At 54.8% G+C, this 15,664-nt stretch overlaps 1 protein-coding gene across 2 annotated transcripts; it reads right to left on the reverse strand.

Moving 5' to 3' along the window:
- Positions 1–225: 225 nt before the first annotated feature.
- ATP4A (ATPase H+/K+ transporting subunit alpha) lies at positions 226–12,786 on the reverse strand (the record flags this gene model as incomplete). Of its 2 annotated transcripts, none has more annotated exons than XM_081117698.1 (22): positions 226–297; positions 489–580; positions 673–774; positions 1,149–1,282; positions 2,566–2,711; positions 3,084–3,207; positions 4,430–4,584; positions 4,676–4,844; positions 4,966–5,089; positions 5,177–5,313; positions 6,388–6,563; positions 7,311–7,503; positions 7,914–8,048; positions 8,125–8,234; positions 8,601–8,799; positions 9,633–9,901; positions 10,147–10,399; positions 10,634–10,747; positions 11,830–12,033; positions 12,391–12,450; positions 12,542–12,682; positions 12,775–12,786. In XM_081117698.1, the coding sequence occupies 22 exons, from the start codon at positions 12,784–12,786 to the stop codon at positions 269–271; spliced, it is 3,078 nt and encodes a 1,025-aa protein (XP_080973824.1). In that variant the 3' UTR covers positions 226–268. The 2 variants fall into 2 exon arrangements, with proteins under 2 accessions (XP_080973824.1, XP_080973823.1); XM_081117697.1 differs by having other exon boundaries at positions 4,939–5,089.
- Positions 12,787–15,664: the final 2,878 nt, after the last annotated feature.

Raw genomic sequence — 15,664 nt, forward strand, 5'->3', positions numbered from 1 at the left:
CCGCCCCCCCTCAGATGGGGGCTTCTCCAGGCCAGCTCAGAGGACTGGGCCTAGGAACTTTCTCCAGAAAGTTGGGCCCCTTTTGGATGGAGGAGGGGAGTAGGAAGGGTCCCTCCAAGGTTGGGGTGCCGTGGGCTATAGGAACAGACACAGGTCAGGCTAGGCCTCTTGATTGCTGAGATGTTTTGGTGGCTGTCCAGACAGTCCTATGAGTCTTGCCCCCATCTGGCTGTGGTGGAGCAAGGATGACTTGAAGGCAAGGGTCCCTCTAATAATAGAGTTCCTGGTCCCACCAGCCTGGGAGAAAGAACAAAGACTGAGTGCTGGGGCAGGGGGGAAGCGGGGGGGGGGGGTTAGGAGATGGGGCCAAGGTCTCAGAGGTTATGGCAGTTTGACTTGGAGGTCAAGTGTTGAAGATCAAAGGTCAGGACAGCTGCTCTGAGAACATTTCAGCCCCCCATCCCCAGGCCCCCAGTCTCCACACTCACTCCCTGGGCAACAGCGAACTCCAAGTTTCCGAATCTCATCATAGACGAAGATGAGGAGGCCAAAGGGCATGGGGACCAGCCACCACTGGAACCTGAAGGCACAGGGGAGGTGACAAGGTGAAGGCTCTCTGCAGGTCTGCATCCTGATGCCCATCCTTCTATTCACACCTCATGACCCCCTCACCGAATGGGCATGAAGTTGAAGATATTGGGCATTCCGGGGCAGTAGCACAGGAAGCAGCCGATGCAGACCTGGAACACGATGGCAAGCACCAGGATCTTGTTCCTGCAGGTGGCACAGGGTAGAACAGGCTCAGACAGCCATCAGAATTGGGAGCCAGATAGAAATAAGGTACTGGGTCAGAGGAGGTCAGATGTCATTAGCAGCAGGGAGATGTTCTAAACATTTAACATGGGAGTGGCCTGCACCTCTGCAATGGGATGCTGGCCCTGCCAGCATCATCCCTTTACGTGATGAAACCTGGAGCGGCCAGTTGAAAGGCACATGGTGGGAGCTGCTGAACAGCTATCGATAAAGAATATTAGCACCTGGCACCGGCACATCTGCACATTCGGTGCTGGTGCTTGCTGGCTGCAGTAAGCCCTGGTTAGGACATGATGGAAGTTGGGACTAGGGCTTGAGGGCAGGGCTGGGGACACCTGAAGAAGCCCTGTTGGAAGGCAGAGAGGCGGCGTGTCTTTCGAATGAGAACGTCAGCGATCTGGCACATCTCGATGCTGATGAAGAACACGGTGTAGCAAGTGTACTGCTGGTACAGGCGCTGCCCAAATGTCTGTGGGACGAGGGAACAAAAAAGCAGCCTGAGCTGAGATGGAGAGCCTCTGCAGCCAGCCGGGCACTCAGGTCCTGGGACCAGGAACCCATATCTGCTCTTTCCCCTGCTTCAGAGCCTAAGGTGGGGGCAAAGGAGAGGTGCAGGGTCTGCCAGGTTTGCAGGACCCCATAGTGTGAGGCCCAGAAACAGTCTAGCAGAGCTTGGATGTCAGTGCGTGGGTAGGCAACAGGTCAGGCCAGGTGCTTTCATAATGAAAGAAGGGAGGGAGAATTTCCTGGGTGCCCGAAAGAAGGGACATAGGAAAAAGGAATTGGAATCCCAAGGCAGGATTTGCAAAGTTCAGTGATTCCAGGGCCCAGGCAGATGGCAAAAATAAGTGAGGTGGACCAGGTGGGCCTATGGGGAACAGGGCACTTAAAGGGGCAGTGAGTATTCAGTTCATTTCCTCAATATAACTATTTTTTTATACCAGCTAATTGTGTAGGAAACACTTCCTATGCTCCAGGTACCAAGTGTTTCACATGTTTTATCTCATTTAATCCAATATTGCCATGAGGTAGATTGGTGGTACCCAAACTTCAGTGTACCTCAGAACCCCAGAAGGGCTCATTAAAAGAATCCAGGCCCCACCCCCAGAGTTTCTGACCCCAGAGGTCTGGGGTGGGAGCTGATAATTTGCATTTCAAGTAAGTTCCCATGTGATGCTGATGCTGCTGGTCTAGGGGCTACACTGAACATCACTGAGGTAGACATCAGTGTTCTCTCCACTTTATAGGTGAGAAAACAGGCACAGTGAGGCCAGCAGCTCGCGTAGGGTTACACAGCAGTGAGGAACCATGACATACCATGAATCCAAGGCAGCCTGGCTCCAGGGTCTACATTCTTAACCTTGGAGTAAATGTTTAAGGGGAATATTCTGATCTGTAACTCTACAGGGCAAGCTAAACACACCTGCCAGTCAGGTCTGGCCTCTCTGTGCTCCAAACCTCCATTAAGGTCAGCCACAAATGCATGTACTCTGTGTGATGCAGGGAAAATAACAGAATGAGGGCCTGGTTTCACACCTGAGATGATGTTACTGTCAGGGCAGGGAGAGAACCCACCTGCAGCTGGGATCATCAGAAGCAAGAGTTTGGAGCTCAATACGGTAATAAAAAAGGCCCTTTGCCCCAGAACTGGCAGAGAGTCTGTGTGTCTGGGATGCTCTTGCTGAGCTCCGTTTGCATGTGTACCACAGTTTAGATAGGTAGCATTGGAAATGAGGGAGTCATGGGACTCACCCACTCCTGGCCATAGCTGTCCTGCAGATCTTGTAGGTGGTGGTTCTCCCATTGCGGCCGCAGCCCCACACACAGCAGTGGGAACCAGCCCTCCTGGGCCATGGCGGTGAAGTAGTCAGTGAAGCCAGCAAATGACTGGATGGCACCTGGGAGAGGCAGGGAGACATACATAGTCAGGGACACAGGAACAGTGACATGAGAACGGTAGGAACATAGGCAGTGACAGACACAGAGAGACAAGGGCCCCAAGAGAGATTGATAAGGACACTAAAGACAGGGTACAGAGTGACAGAAACACCCGGAGAAGTAAAAAATTCCAGAAGAAGGCAACAACCCAGATAGGGTCATGGAGAATAGGGCCAGAGACAGAGAAGGGACATGGGAACTAGAGACCATTATGTACAGATAAGAACTCAGAATGACAGACACCCAGGATCAAATGCAGATGCCAAGATCCAGAACAAGCCAGAACCCCAGTTAGAGACCCCAAGGCAGGTGAGCAGCCCCATGAGACTCACCGATCTGGAAGTAGGAGTAGGCAGCCAGGGGTTCGTTGACTAATCGGTCACGCTTCGGGTTCCGTGGACGCAGATGCATGATGTCACTCTCAGCCTTCTCATATGCCAGGGACACAGATGGGAACTGCCAGAAGCAGAAGGAGCCCGGGTTAAGGGTTTGCCTGGGCCCCTGTCCCCTACTCCCTGGAGCTCTCTCCCCCCGCCCCCGCCCCCCGGTGGGCAGGGATAGGACTGAGGTTAGGAAACAGGACCTGCAGTGACCACAACAGCCACACCTGCCTGGACAGCCTAGGCCCAGCCGCCCGTCAGGAGTGTTGGCACATCTCCACATCTGGGTCCACATATGTCCCGGTGTCCATCTCCATCAGAACACCTGCATTTATCTACATCTGCGTGCTCCTTCCCCGCCTGTGCCCTCCCTTGCTGCTGCCTCCTCCGCTTCCTCCTCCTTTCTCCGTCTCTGTGCTTTTTTCTCTGGGGTACTGTAGTCTTGGCCCCCCTCTTTCTCTCCTTGCTTTGTTTCTTTGTCCTGTCTCTGGTCTCTTTCTGTGTGACTGTGTCTCTGCTTTTGTGTCTCTGTATTCCTGTCTCTATGTCCATCATTATCTCTCTCTGTATCCTCCCCTGCCCCAGCCCATACATGTGTGACAGCAGAGTGACAGCAGAGTGTACTGATTGAGAGCACAGACTCTGGGGCAACTACCTGCCTGGCCTCCAATCCCAGCTGTGTCACTCGCTCATTAGCCGTTGTGACCTGGGGCAAGCTACTCAACCTACCTATGCCTCAATGAGCTCATCAGCAAAATGAGGGTGATGAAGCCCACGTCATAGAGTGGTTATGAGGGCAAAATTAAGTAAATTAATGTGTGCCTGGTCCAGACTAGGCACTATGTAAGTTGTTGAATAAACATGTCAACATGGCCAGGCTCTGGCTACATTTGTGGCTGTATCTGTGGCTCTTTCACATCTCTCTGCCTTGGGTCTATCCGATGGTATTCATTTGCCCATACCTATTGAGAGATGTCTGTCTGTGAGCCAAATTTAGCCAGACGTCTGTATCTATTAATATCTTTGTTCATCTGAGTGTCTGTATCTCAGTCCATGTGTGTCCATGGGTTTTGCCCGTGCCTACTTGACTGCCACCGGTTTGTCCATGTTCATAGTTCTGTCTGTGTCTACCTCCCTGCCTGCCTGTGTCTCCACATCTGGCTGTTGTTCACATGTCTTATCTGTGTTGATCTGTGTCTAAGAGTATCTGTGGTGGTCTTTGCCCACTGTGTCTGTCTATGGGCATACGTCTATGGCATACGTATGTGTAGGTGAGGGCATTGGGGCTGTAGACTCACAATGTCAGTGCAGAGTTCTATGAAGAGGATGGTGATGCACCCGAGGGGCAAGGGCACACTGACAGTGATATAAATGAGGTATGGCGTCAGTTCAGGGATATTCTTGGTCAATGTGTAGGCAATGGACTTCTTCAGGTTGTCAAAGATCAGTCGGCCTGTGGGAGTACAGCAGGCACCTCAGCCTCCTCACAGCCCACTTCCTTCTGTGCCCACACTGCCTGCCCTTATCTCTGACCCAGCCCTGACCCTGCTCCACTCCCGTCACAATGGAGGCGAAGTTGTCATCCAGCAAGATCATGTCAGCTGCATTTTTGGCAGCATCTGAGCCGGCAATGCCCATGGCCACACCAATGTCTGCCTTCTTCAGGGCTGGGGAGTCATTCACTCCATCCCCTGTCACAGCCACGATTGCACCCTGCAGGGAGTGGGTGGAGGTGGCAGGTGGTCAGTGAAAGGCCATCCGAGGGCCAGCCCAGCCCATCTGCCCACCTCCATCAGCAGGGCCGCACCAGTCGCTGGCAGCTCTCCACAATCACTAGCTTCTGCTGGGGACTAGTGCGAGCAAACACCATCTCAGGGTGGGTGCGCAGCACCTCGACCAGCTCGGATGGGTCCATGTCCTTCAGCTGCATACCATTGATCACACAAGCACGGGCATCCCTGGGGAGGAAGGTGGGAGGGCACCGCTGGGGGCTCAGTCTGTGTAGGGTGTGGGAAGAACCATGAGGAGGACTGAAGAGGGCTTACTTCCTATTAACCTGCTCCACAGGCACACGGAGGCGAGCAGCGATGTCCTCCACTGTCTCGCTGCCTTCCGAGATGATGCCCACGCTGGCCGCAATGGCCTTGGCCGTGATGGGGTGGTCACCTGTCACCATGATCACCTGTGGGAAGGACCAGCAGACCCTTGACTCCTTCAGATCAGCCCAATTGCACTGTCTTCCCTGGTGATATACTCATTCATTTATTCAATGAATTGTGACCACCTGCTATGTGCCTTGGAAGTAGCAGGAACAAAACAGACAAAAATCCCTGTCCTCACAGAGCTGACATTCTGGTGTGGGAGACAGAAAAATTTTTAAATTAGAAATAAATGACATAGCATGTTAGAAGGAGGGGGAAATTAAACTGGGTAAAGGGGATTGCAAGCATTGGGTAAAAAAGTGGTGGTTCAATTTTAAGTGTGTCCAGGGAAAGCCTCATCAAGAAGGTGACATTTGAGCAGACACCTGGAAGAGGTGAGAGTTGTCCACATGGAAATCTGGGGGAAGAATTTTCCTCGCAGAGGAAACAGCCAATGCAAAATGAGAGAGGTGAGAACATGCCTGAACTATTGGAGGAACAACAGGCAAGTCAACATAACTGGAAAGGAGTGAACAAGAGGTAGAGAGGGCTAAGGAATGAGCTTAGGAAAGTAACTGCCAGATCTTATAGGGTCTTACAGACCATGGGAATGACAAGGGTGATGCTTGCTCAGCATTAGCTCCCCCACCCTCAGTTTGTCTTTGGGAATCACCCCTCCCCTCAGCTTCAAGTTGAGGTCCCTGGCCAAGATTGGGCAAGTAAGCCCAGACCTGGTCATCCCCCAGCCACAGTGACTGGTTCAGGGATGAGCATGTGACCCAGTCTAGTGTAACTGCAGAAGAAGCACAGAAAGAGTGAGTGGCTAAACAGGTAAATTGGAGCTGCTGGGGGATGGTCACCTTTGTCTACCAAAAGGGGGGACTGCTTGAGAATAAAGCCAGCAGAGAGAAAGGCAGAGCTGACACATCACGGCAAATTCCTGCCACTAAACATGAATCCAGCTATATCTGAAGCTTCATTCCAGAACTTTGTAGTTTCATGAACCAATATATTCCCTTTTTGGTTCAAGCTATTAGATATTACAGGGTTCCTCATCCCCAAATACTGCCATCCTCTGTTCTTGCCCCTGCCTGGTCCTTTCCCAAATGGCATACCCGGATGCCTGCTGTGCGACACTTGAGCACAGCATCAGGGACAGTGGCACGGGGTGGGTCTATCATGGATACAAGTCCCGCAAAGCACAGGCCACTAGTTGGAAAGTTCATGGCCTCCACGTCGAAGGCATAGCCAGGCGGGTAGTCCTTCTCACTCAGGTAGAGCTGGCAGAAGCCTGATCAGAAAACAGGAAAGTCAGAGAAGAGCTCTGGGCGGACCCTTCGCTAGCAAGGTCAGGTGATAAAATAACCAGGCCCCTTGCACCAAGCCCTGGTGGATGTCTGACTCTCCTGAATCCTTCATTCACATTATCTGAATCCATCCTCACACCCACCCTATGAGCCTACTAATGTCCTCACCTTACGCATGAAAAAACTGAGGCTTAGGGGACAATTCTTGCCAGTAGTCATACAGCAAGTAAAATGAAAACTCCAGAATTGGACCACAGGTCTTTGCCTTCCAGGGTTGAGGCAGGGGTTAGGGAAGTTTAAGGAGTCAGGACAAAATTGGAGGAGGTGAGAGGTCAGGACCAGGATTGGGGAAAGAAGTCTTGAGTTCAGGCAGGGACTGGGGAAGGTCAAGGGTCAAGAGGACTCTGACAGGTGGAGGTGAAAGCAAAGGCAGATCATCAGTTGGGGCAAGAGCTGGGAAAAACAATGGGTCAAAGGTCAGGTCAGGACAAGGAAAGTCCAGGTGAGGACAGGTCTGGAGAGGCTGAGTCAAGGTAGGAATTGAGGATGGACAGGGGTCAGGATTGAGATAGAGAAAAACAAAGGTGAGCGTGGAGACTGGGGCAGGTCATCAGTCAGCCAGGGATGGGAAAGGGCAGGGCAGGGCAGGGCAGTCCCGGGAAGATTGGCCTTGGTCTCTGCTAGCTCCTCACACCCCGGTTTACCTCTCCCCGGCCCGCCCTGGGTCTCACCCAGCACGCGTTCGCCCAGGCCTCCCAGGCTGAGATACGCAGTCTGGAAGGCCTCGCGCCATTGCTCGTCCAGCGGCAGCTCCTGGCCCTTGATGAGGATGGAGCTACAGCGCTCCAGCACGCGCTCGGGGGCGCCCTTCATCACCAGCACGTGCCGCGGGTCCCGCGGGTCCTCCAGTGTGTGAATGGACAGCTGTGGGCGGGTCAGCGGACAGCGTAGTGGGCGCGGTCAGGGGGCGGGCGGGGCTGACGGCGCGGGGCGCTGCCGAAGAGCCTCGGGGGATAAGGTTGGGGCTGGGCAGGTCCTCGCCAGAGGCCGAGGTTTGGGGCGGGGCTGTCGTTCGGGGCCCGGGCGCGGGGAACGGACTGAATTAGCGCCGGCGTGGGCTCGCGGGATTTGGACTGCGAGCTGTGACCCACCGAGGGCCCGACGGAGGGAGCTAAGGGGCTGTGGGGCGTGGCCTGGTGCCGCCTGTGGGCGGGGCGGGAGCTGTGGGTGGGAGGAGACTGAGCGCGAAGCCCCGCCCCTAGGCCAGCCGGCGTGCGGGCGGGGCCCGCGGTGGGCGGGGCTTGTGTGGGCGGGGCCGGCCCCCGGGCTCGCACCTGGAACTTGTTGGTGGAGTTGAAGGGGATCTCGCAGACTTTGGGGAAGCGCTCGCGGTAGCCCATGGCGTTGCCCAGCGTCAGCTCCGAGAATTTCAGCAGCGCCGTCTCGGACGCGTCCCCGATCACGATGCGCTGGGAGCGGGGCCAGCGTCAGCTGCGAGCCAGGCTGTACCAGGTCCCCGTTATCCCCCGAGTCCCCCGCTCTCACCTTTGGCACGGGCACCGCGTCCTGGCCGGACTTGAAGGCAGCTCGGTTGCACAGGGTGAGCACGCGACACAGGGCCCGCCATGTCTCCGAGGACTGGTCAAACGTCTGCCCTGGAGGACAGACGTCCAGGCTGGGGCCGGGAGGCGACTACACCAGACTGCGCCAGAGCCAGAGCGGCTCTCCCACGCCACAGCCGAGCCCCGAGCCCTAGATTCAGGACAGGATCCCCCTCCCGGACTAGTGTGAGACCGAGCCCTTCCTTCACACCTGGGACGGAGCCTTCTGTCCAGACCCAGTATCGAGTCTCCTAGGAGAGTCCTGCGAGGCTCCATACCAAGCCCCTCCCGGACTCTGGACCCATCTGGACCCCTCTCCATTGATGCAAAGCCCTCCCCGGTCCCCTTCAGTCACTCAGAGCTCCCACCTCAGCCTCCACCACGTCCTGCCCCGGCGCGGGTCTCGTCCCGCGCCCAAACCTGACTGATCCTCCGTGGTGTCGGCGGAGTGGATGTGGTTGTCGAACCACAGGTGGGACACAGTCATGCGGTTCTGAGTGAGGGTCCCCGTCTTGTCAGAGCAGATCACTGACGTGGAGCCCAGGGTCTCCACCGCTTCCAGGTTCTTGACTACACAGTTCTTGCTGGCCAGCCTCTTGGCTGTCAGAGACAGGCAGACCTGCCGGGCGGGTGAGCAAAGCATGCGGGGGCCAGTCTTTGCTTCCAGCCCCAGTTCCCTCCTCTCAGCACTGGGGATCCTTTCCCACAGTACTGATTATGCAGCATTTCTCGGCAAAACCCAGGCTTTTCTTGCCTCCACCCTTTTGCCCAACCTGTGCTTCCTACGTGGGATGCCTCCCCAATTCCCCCAGATAAATGTAGCCAGGCCCCTCTGTAAGCTGTCCTAGCTAAGGTTCTGTGAGTTCACTATCAGCACAATTAAAATGAGAAAACATGCCCTGGCCGGCATGGCTCAGTGGTTAGAGAGCCGGCCTGCGCACTGGAGAGTCACAGGTTCGAGTCACGGTCAAGGGCACATACCTGGGCTGCAGGTTCAGTCCCTGGTGGTCCAGGCACATGTGGGAGGCAACCCATCGACACACCAATGTTTCTCTCTCCCGCCCTCCTTCACTCTCTCTAAATCAGTGGGGAAAAATATATCTTTAGGTGAGGATTAACAAATAAATGAGAAAACGAACATTCCCTCAGCCTCCTCTGAGCTGACAGTTGAAGGCTGTCCATACCCTGAAGCCTCAGCCTCCTCCAGTCAAGGACCCTGCCCCTGCGATTCATCTCTGAGTCCTCAGCTGTGGCACAGGACATGGCCCCAGCAGCCTCAGTGAGTGTCTGCTGAGTGGATGGATAGGTGGGGAGATGGGGGGTGGGAGGGAAAGATGGTGAGAGGGTGGGTGGGAGGTGAATGAATCGATGGACAGATAGGGAGGTGGGGACGTGGGGAGGGAAGCCTGGATGAATGGGCGGACGGACCCCTCTTCTGCTTCCCCAACTCACCGTGACAGTGGCCAGCAGCCCCTCAGGTACATAGGCTACCACAATGGCCATGAAGAAGACCATGGCCCGCAGGAAGGTGTAGCCGATGCACATGGCCACCACAAAAAACGTGGCACCAAAGAGGATGGCCAAGCCCGCGATGATGTCCACAAAATGTTCAATCTCGATAGCAATGGGCGTTTTCTCGTTTTCTACTCCAGATGCCAGTGACGCGATGCGCCCAATGATGGTGCGGTCGCCCGTGTTCACCACCAGACCCTGTGCCGTCCCTGCAGTGGGGCAAGAGGGTGACTCAGGGCTGGGCGGGCAGCAGCGGGCCGTGCACAGCAGTGTGGGCCGAAGGAGGCAGTGTGACCTCGGAAGAGGGCAGCATGGGAGCTGGAGGGGTAGGATGGCCTACAGAGGTGGCAGTCGTGAAATGGGAGGCAGTGTGTCTCGGAAGGTGGCAGAGCCAGCGGTAGGGAGGGCTGAGGCAGTGTGGTCAGCTGGGCGGGCAGGCAGGGGCCTCACACACCCTCAAGGCACATGGTGGAGAAGAAGGCGATGTTGCGGGTCTCCAGTGGGCTCTCGTGTGTACATTCGGGGGAGCGGGTCTGTGGCTCAGACTCTCCAGTCAGCGAGGAGTTGTCCACCTTGCAGCCCTGGGCCTGGAGGATGCGGATGTCGGCTGGCACTCGATCGCCACCTTTCATCTCCACCAGGTCGCCCACCACCAGCTGATCTGCATTGATCTGGAACTTGTCCCCATCTCGGATAACAGTTGCTTGCTGTGAGGCAGGGGGACCAGAGTTGTGATGAGCAAAGGGTGGGGTGGGAGTTGCTGAGTGCAATGGGGATGTGGGGAGAGGAACAAGGGGTGAGTTGAGGACCTGTGGGGAGAGATGGAGGCCAAAGGCAAAGGGCAGGCTGGGCCCGATGGGAGGGGCCACACAGATGCCGGGAGCCTGCCTGCGCTCATGTGGGCGCTGGAATCTGGAGTGGTGCAGGGCTGTGGGACCCACCTGGGGCACAAGGTTCTTGAAGCTGGCGATGATGTTGGTGCTCTTAAATTCCTGGTAGTAGCCGAAGCAGCCGGTGACCACGACCACAGCAATGAGGGCCAGTGCCAGGTACAGCTGGGGAGGAGGGGAGGGGGCCGCTTATGAGTAGGGGCTGGAAGCTCCCTGTACAGGGCCACCTGCCTGCTACGGGTCCCATGGCGTTCTCAGGGTCACTTCCGCCATGGTTTTCCCCACTCTACTAGGACCCTCGCACACTATTCCCTGTGGCCTTCGTCTCCTATCCTCATATCCCTCATATCCCACTGCCCTGTGTTCTCAGTGTCTTGTGTTCCTGTGTCCCTGTATCCCATATTCTCGAACCCCTGAATCCAAAGTCCCCATATCCTATGACTGTGCCCTATGTCACCAAGTACCTTGGTCCACATGTCCCCTGCCATTTGTCTCCTCATGCTCCCATGTCCTGTATTTCCTGTGCTCCAAGTTTCATGTTCTGTTTTCATAATCTGCCTGCCATCCTCTGTGTCCCCTATGGGCAATTGTTCCTGTGCCCCCGTGTCCCCGTTTCCATGGGTCTGTGTGCTGTCGATCCTGTTATGCTTCATGTTCATGTTCTGTGAACTCCACGATCAGTGTCTCAGGTTCCAAGTCCCAAGTCCCTATATCCCGTGTCTTCCATGTCTATATAGTTCTGAGTCCCCATCCTATGTCATACTCAATGTCACATGTCACATGTCCCTAAATCCCCATCTCTTGTTCTGGCCCCTGTCATATATCTAATGTCCTGTGTCTCTGTGCTTCCATGTCTGATGTCATGTCTCTCCATGGACTGTGTCCTGAGTCTTGTCCCTTATGTCCCTATGCCCTTGTGTCCTATGTCTGAGTCCCAATGTCCCCTGTGCCCTCTGTCCTTGATCTGTCCCATGTCCTCCATTTCCCAGGCCCCCTATCTTAAGTACCGCATTTCTTTGTCTTTGTGACTCCACCTATGTCCCCCATATCTGAGACGCATTCTCCTCTGTGTCTCCTGTGATCTTGGGTCTGTCCTTCATCCCCACCCCATGACCGTGCCTTGGAACTGCATTTCTGTGTCTCTGTATCCCCACCCTATATCCCTGGTGACCTGAGACCCATGCTTAATGTCCTCTGGCCTCCAGGTCCCTGTGTCCAGTGTCTGTCCCCCAGCACCCGACACTCACATTGTCGTCAGTGGTGAGGTCACCCTCGCTGGCCTGGATGCCGAAGGCAATGAGGCAGATGGCAGCAGCTACCCACATGAGGCACTGCAGACCGCCTGCCAGCTGCCGCGCGAACTTGACATACTCTGGGGTTCCCTTCGGTGGCCGCAGCGCATTGGGCCCGTCCCGCAGCAGCAGCTCCGCGGCCAAGCTGGCAGACAGGCCCTGGGGACAGGACAGGGTGGCAGTGGCGGCTAAGGGCTTTCCTCTCCCCATCCGCTCTTCAGGGAGGGGCTCTTCTGTCTCTCCTCCCGTTTCCCTCTCGCTCCCCCATCTGCCTCGTACCTCGTCATTTCTTTCCCCCCTTTCTCTCAATTCCTGTCCCTTTCCCCTTCCATCCTGAATGGCTCTGTTTCTCTCCTCTCTCACCTTTCTGTCCCTGTCTCCCTGTTGTCTCTGCCCATTTCTCTGCCTCTCTTTCTGTCTCTTTATCTGCTGCTCTCTCTCTAATGCATTTTCCCTTGTTTCTCCCCCTTCCCTCCCCCTTCTCTGCACCCACTCCTCCCTTGGCCCCCAACTCACCCTGGTCGCACTGGTCTGGTATTTCTGCTCCAGCTCGGCTACTGACAGCTGGTGGTCATTCTGGGGGTCGAGGCAGGACGGTGGGTGCCCAGCTCTTGCCGGCCCCTGCCGCCCCCAGCCCGCCCCCAGCCCGCCCCCGCCCCAGGCTCACGATCTCCATCTCCTTCTTCATGTTCTCCAGCTTCTCCTTCCTCCTGCCCCCTCCACCGCCTGCAGCCTTCTTGCTCAGCTTGGCTGCCATGTCCCCACCGGGGCCAGGACCCAGCTCTACTGAGTACAGCTCGTAACTCTCCTGGGGACAGGGAAGATGAGAGGCATCAGATCCCCCGGAAACCCCAGCCTCCAACCTCCAACGTGCCCCGCCGGGCCCAGGGCCCCACGCACCGCCTTCCCCATGGCTCCCAGCACAGCCTCCCTCCTTCACCTAGACAGAGCCTGGGCCTGGACCAGCCCTAATATACCCAGGGAGGGAGGAGGTGGGGCAGGGCTGGCCTGATTGCAGCTGATTAGGGGCTCCTGGGGGTGACCTCTAGGCTTGCGCAGCTCAGGCATTCTTTACTGGGCTGCCCAACCTGCCCAGACCCCATTGCAACCTGCCACTGAGATCAGGGAATCAGCGGGAACGTCCATAGTAACAAGAAAAACAGCAAACACTGTGCCGAGGACATGCATGTGTTAACCCCTCAACAACCCTTTGAATGATGACTATCTTTACCTGCCTTATAGATGGGGAAACTGAGGCACAAAGGGTGGGGTCACTTGCTCATGGTCCCCAAGATAGGGTGTGAAAGAGTCAGAGCCAGACAGGTTGGTCGCAGTGTCCATTTTTAGAACATATTGCTTGTGCCAGCCCTGGAGGGGAGGGGTGGCTATAATGGCTGTCCTTCAGGGAGCACTTACTGAGTGCGGTGCTTCCTCCAGGTGCTTTGTGCAAACATTTCATTGACTCCTCATAACAGCCCTATGAAGTTATGTTCCAGTGTACAAATGAGGAAACTGAGGCACAGAGAGGTTAGGAACTTTGCCTAAGGTTGTACCACTCATCAGGAAGAAGGTCCCAGCCCACGTTGGACCCTAGGGCCTGGTTCTCACAAGGGATCGCCAATGGAAAACCCAAAATTTCACAACCGCAGTGCCAAGTATGTCCCGGTACCACACACACAGAACCACATGGGTGCTTGCAACAAACCCCTGTGGAGGTGCCACTAGTGTTCCCATTGAGCAGAGGGGGAAACAGGTTCAGAGAGGCTCGCGGAGGATTCCTGGAGGAATCCACACATCCAGCTGTAGCCATCACAGCTTTCGGTCACTCCCGTCTGCACCCAACCTGCCCAGATACAAAGTGGGGAAAAAGTGTGTCCAAGGGTCCTGGCTTGATCTTGCACTTGGTGCTTAGTGCCAGGTTTGAGGTGTGGGGACCTCCTCCCAGTCCCCCGGGCAGGGACCTCTGTGGGCAGCAATGAGAGGCTGGACTGGTTGCATAGTGGGTCCTGATATCTCATGCTGGGGCCTCAGGGGTGGGCATGTCTCCAGGGCCAAGTGTAGGTCTGTCCGATAAGATAATTGCCATGGTGATGTCCTTCTCCTCCAGGGCAGGTCACCTGAGAAAGTCAAAGCTGTTGACCAGCTCCTCCCCACACCCATCCAGCTGGTGACCCCCAGCCTGCTACAGGAAACCCCAAAAGAGAGGGGTGGGGCCACAGTCACATTGACTCCCCTTTCAATGTGTCTCACTGGGATTTCATCTCTCTGGGCCCCACATGGAAAACAGCTTGTGTCACTCCCCTGCTAACAGCCCTCCAGCAGCTTCCCTTTTCTCTCAGAATAAACACCAGAATCATTCCTATGAGATCTGGCTCCAGCTCACATCTTCAGACTCAATGTCTACTATGGTTCCACTGGCACTGGCCTCGTTGCTATGCTTTTTAGAGACCATGGTCATTCCTGCCCCAGGGCCTTTGCACTTGCAGCTTTTTCTGCCTGGTTCTCTTCCTTAGATATCTGCATGGCTCTTTCTCACCTCCAGGCCTCAGCTCAAATGTTACCTTCAGAGAACCCTCATTTGTATATTGCACCCCCATGAGGCTCCATCCACTCACCCTGCTTAACTCATACCCCTTCTCCCAGTGTGATATTGTGTTTTATTTTCATTTATTTGATGACAATCAAATACAGGGTCGTGTCTGCACAGATTAGGGGGCCCCACGACCTACATCACAGATGTAGAGACTAAGGCACTGTCACCGGCAGCAGATGGCTGACCTGCATGCAATACTGTGCAAACCTTTGTCAAAACTCAGGGACAGTCCTTCTCTGGTCTCTGCCTCATTTATTTCATTTCTCATTTCTTTTATTATTTTATGTTAATTTCCAACTTTTTATTTTAAATATTTCAAACCTACAAGTTACAGGAATAATAAAATGACCACCTGCCTACCCTTCACCTAAATTTAATGATCTTACCACATTTGTACCAGATGATAAGAGATTTTTTAAAGTCTTGGTTGAATCCTCTGAGAGTAAGTGGAGACAGGATGCTTATCCATAAATGCTCGGGCATGTCTCTCCTGTGAATAAGACCACTCTCTTACATAACCGTAGCCCAAAGACTAAATTCAGAAATTAACATTGATAAGACATGATTAACTAACCTACTGAATCTACTTGAATTTCCCCAGTTTTCCCACTCAGGTCCTTTTCTCGGTCCAGGATCACACTTTGCATTTAGATTATCACATCTCCTGAGTCTCCTCAATCTGTGACATTTTCTCAGTCTCCCCTGTCTTTTATGACCTTGACATTTTGAAAGAGTATCTGTTATTACGTAGAATTCCCCTCAGTTGGGGTTTGCTGATTCCACGTGATGAGATTCAGGTTGTGCACTTTCGGCCAGAACATACCGTGATATGCGCCCTTCACGGAGCTTCTTGTTGGGACAAACCTCGTTTTGAGTCTGGAAGAGGGCGGACATTTGGGGATATCAAGAGATTTAGGGAATGACCATAGAGCTATTCTATGATCTCTTTATTTTCTATTGAAAACATTGTCACAGCCATTCTGGCGCTCAGCTGTACTGATGATTTAAGGTCATGAAAACAGCCACTGCCTGAGCCCCCAGACCTCCCACACCCGACCACCTCCAGGGGCTGCAGGCCCAGGCCGACCCTGTTCCAGCCCCCCGGCCTTGTCCACTCCGACTGGGCAATGCCCAGCCCTGTTGACGGTTAAATATTTTTACCAGCCCCTTTGATTGTACGGGCCTCTGAAGCTACTG

The sequence above is a fragment of the Miniopterus schreibersii genome (genome assembly GCF_964146895.1).
Source record: "Miniopterus schreibersii genome assembly, chromosome: 18".
Classification (NCBI taxonomy): domain Eukaryota; kingdom Metazoa; phylum Chordata; class Mammalia; order Chiroptera; family Miniopteridae; genus Miniopterus; species Miniopterus schreibersii.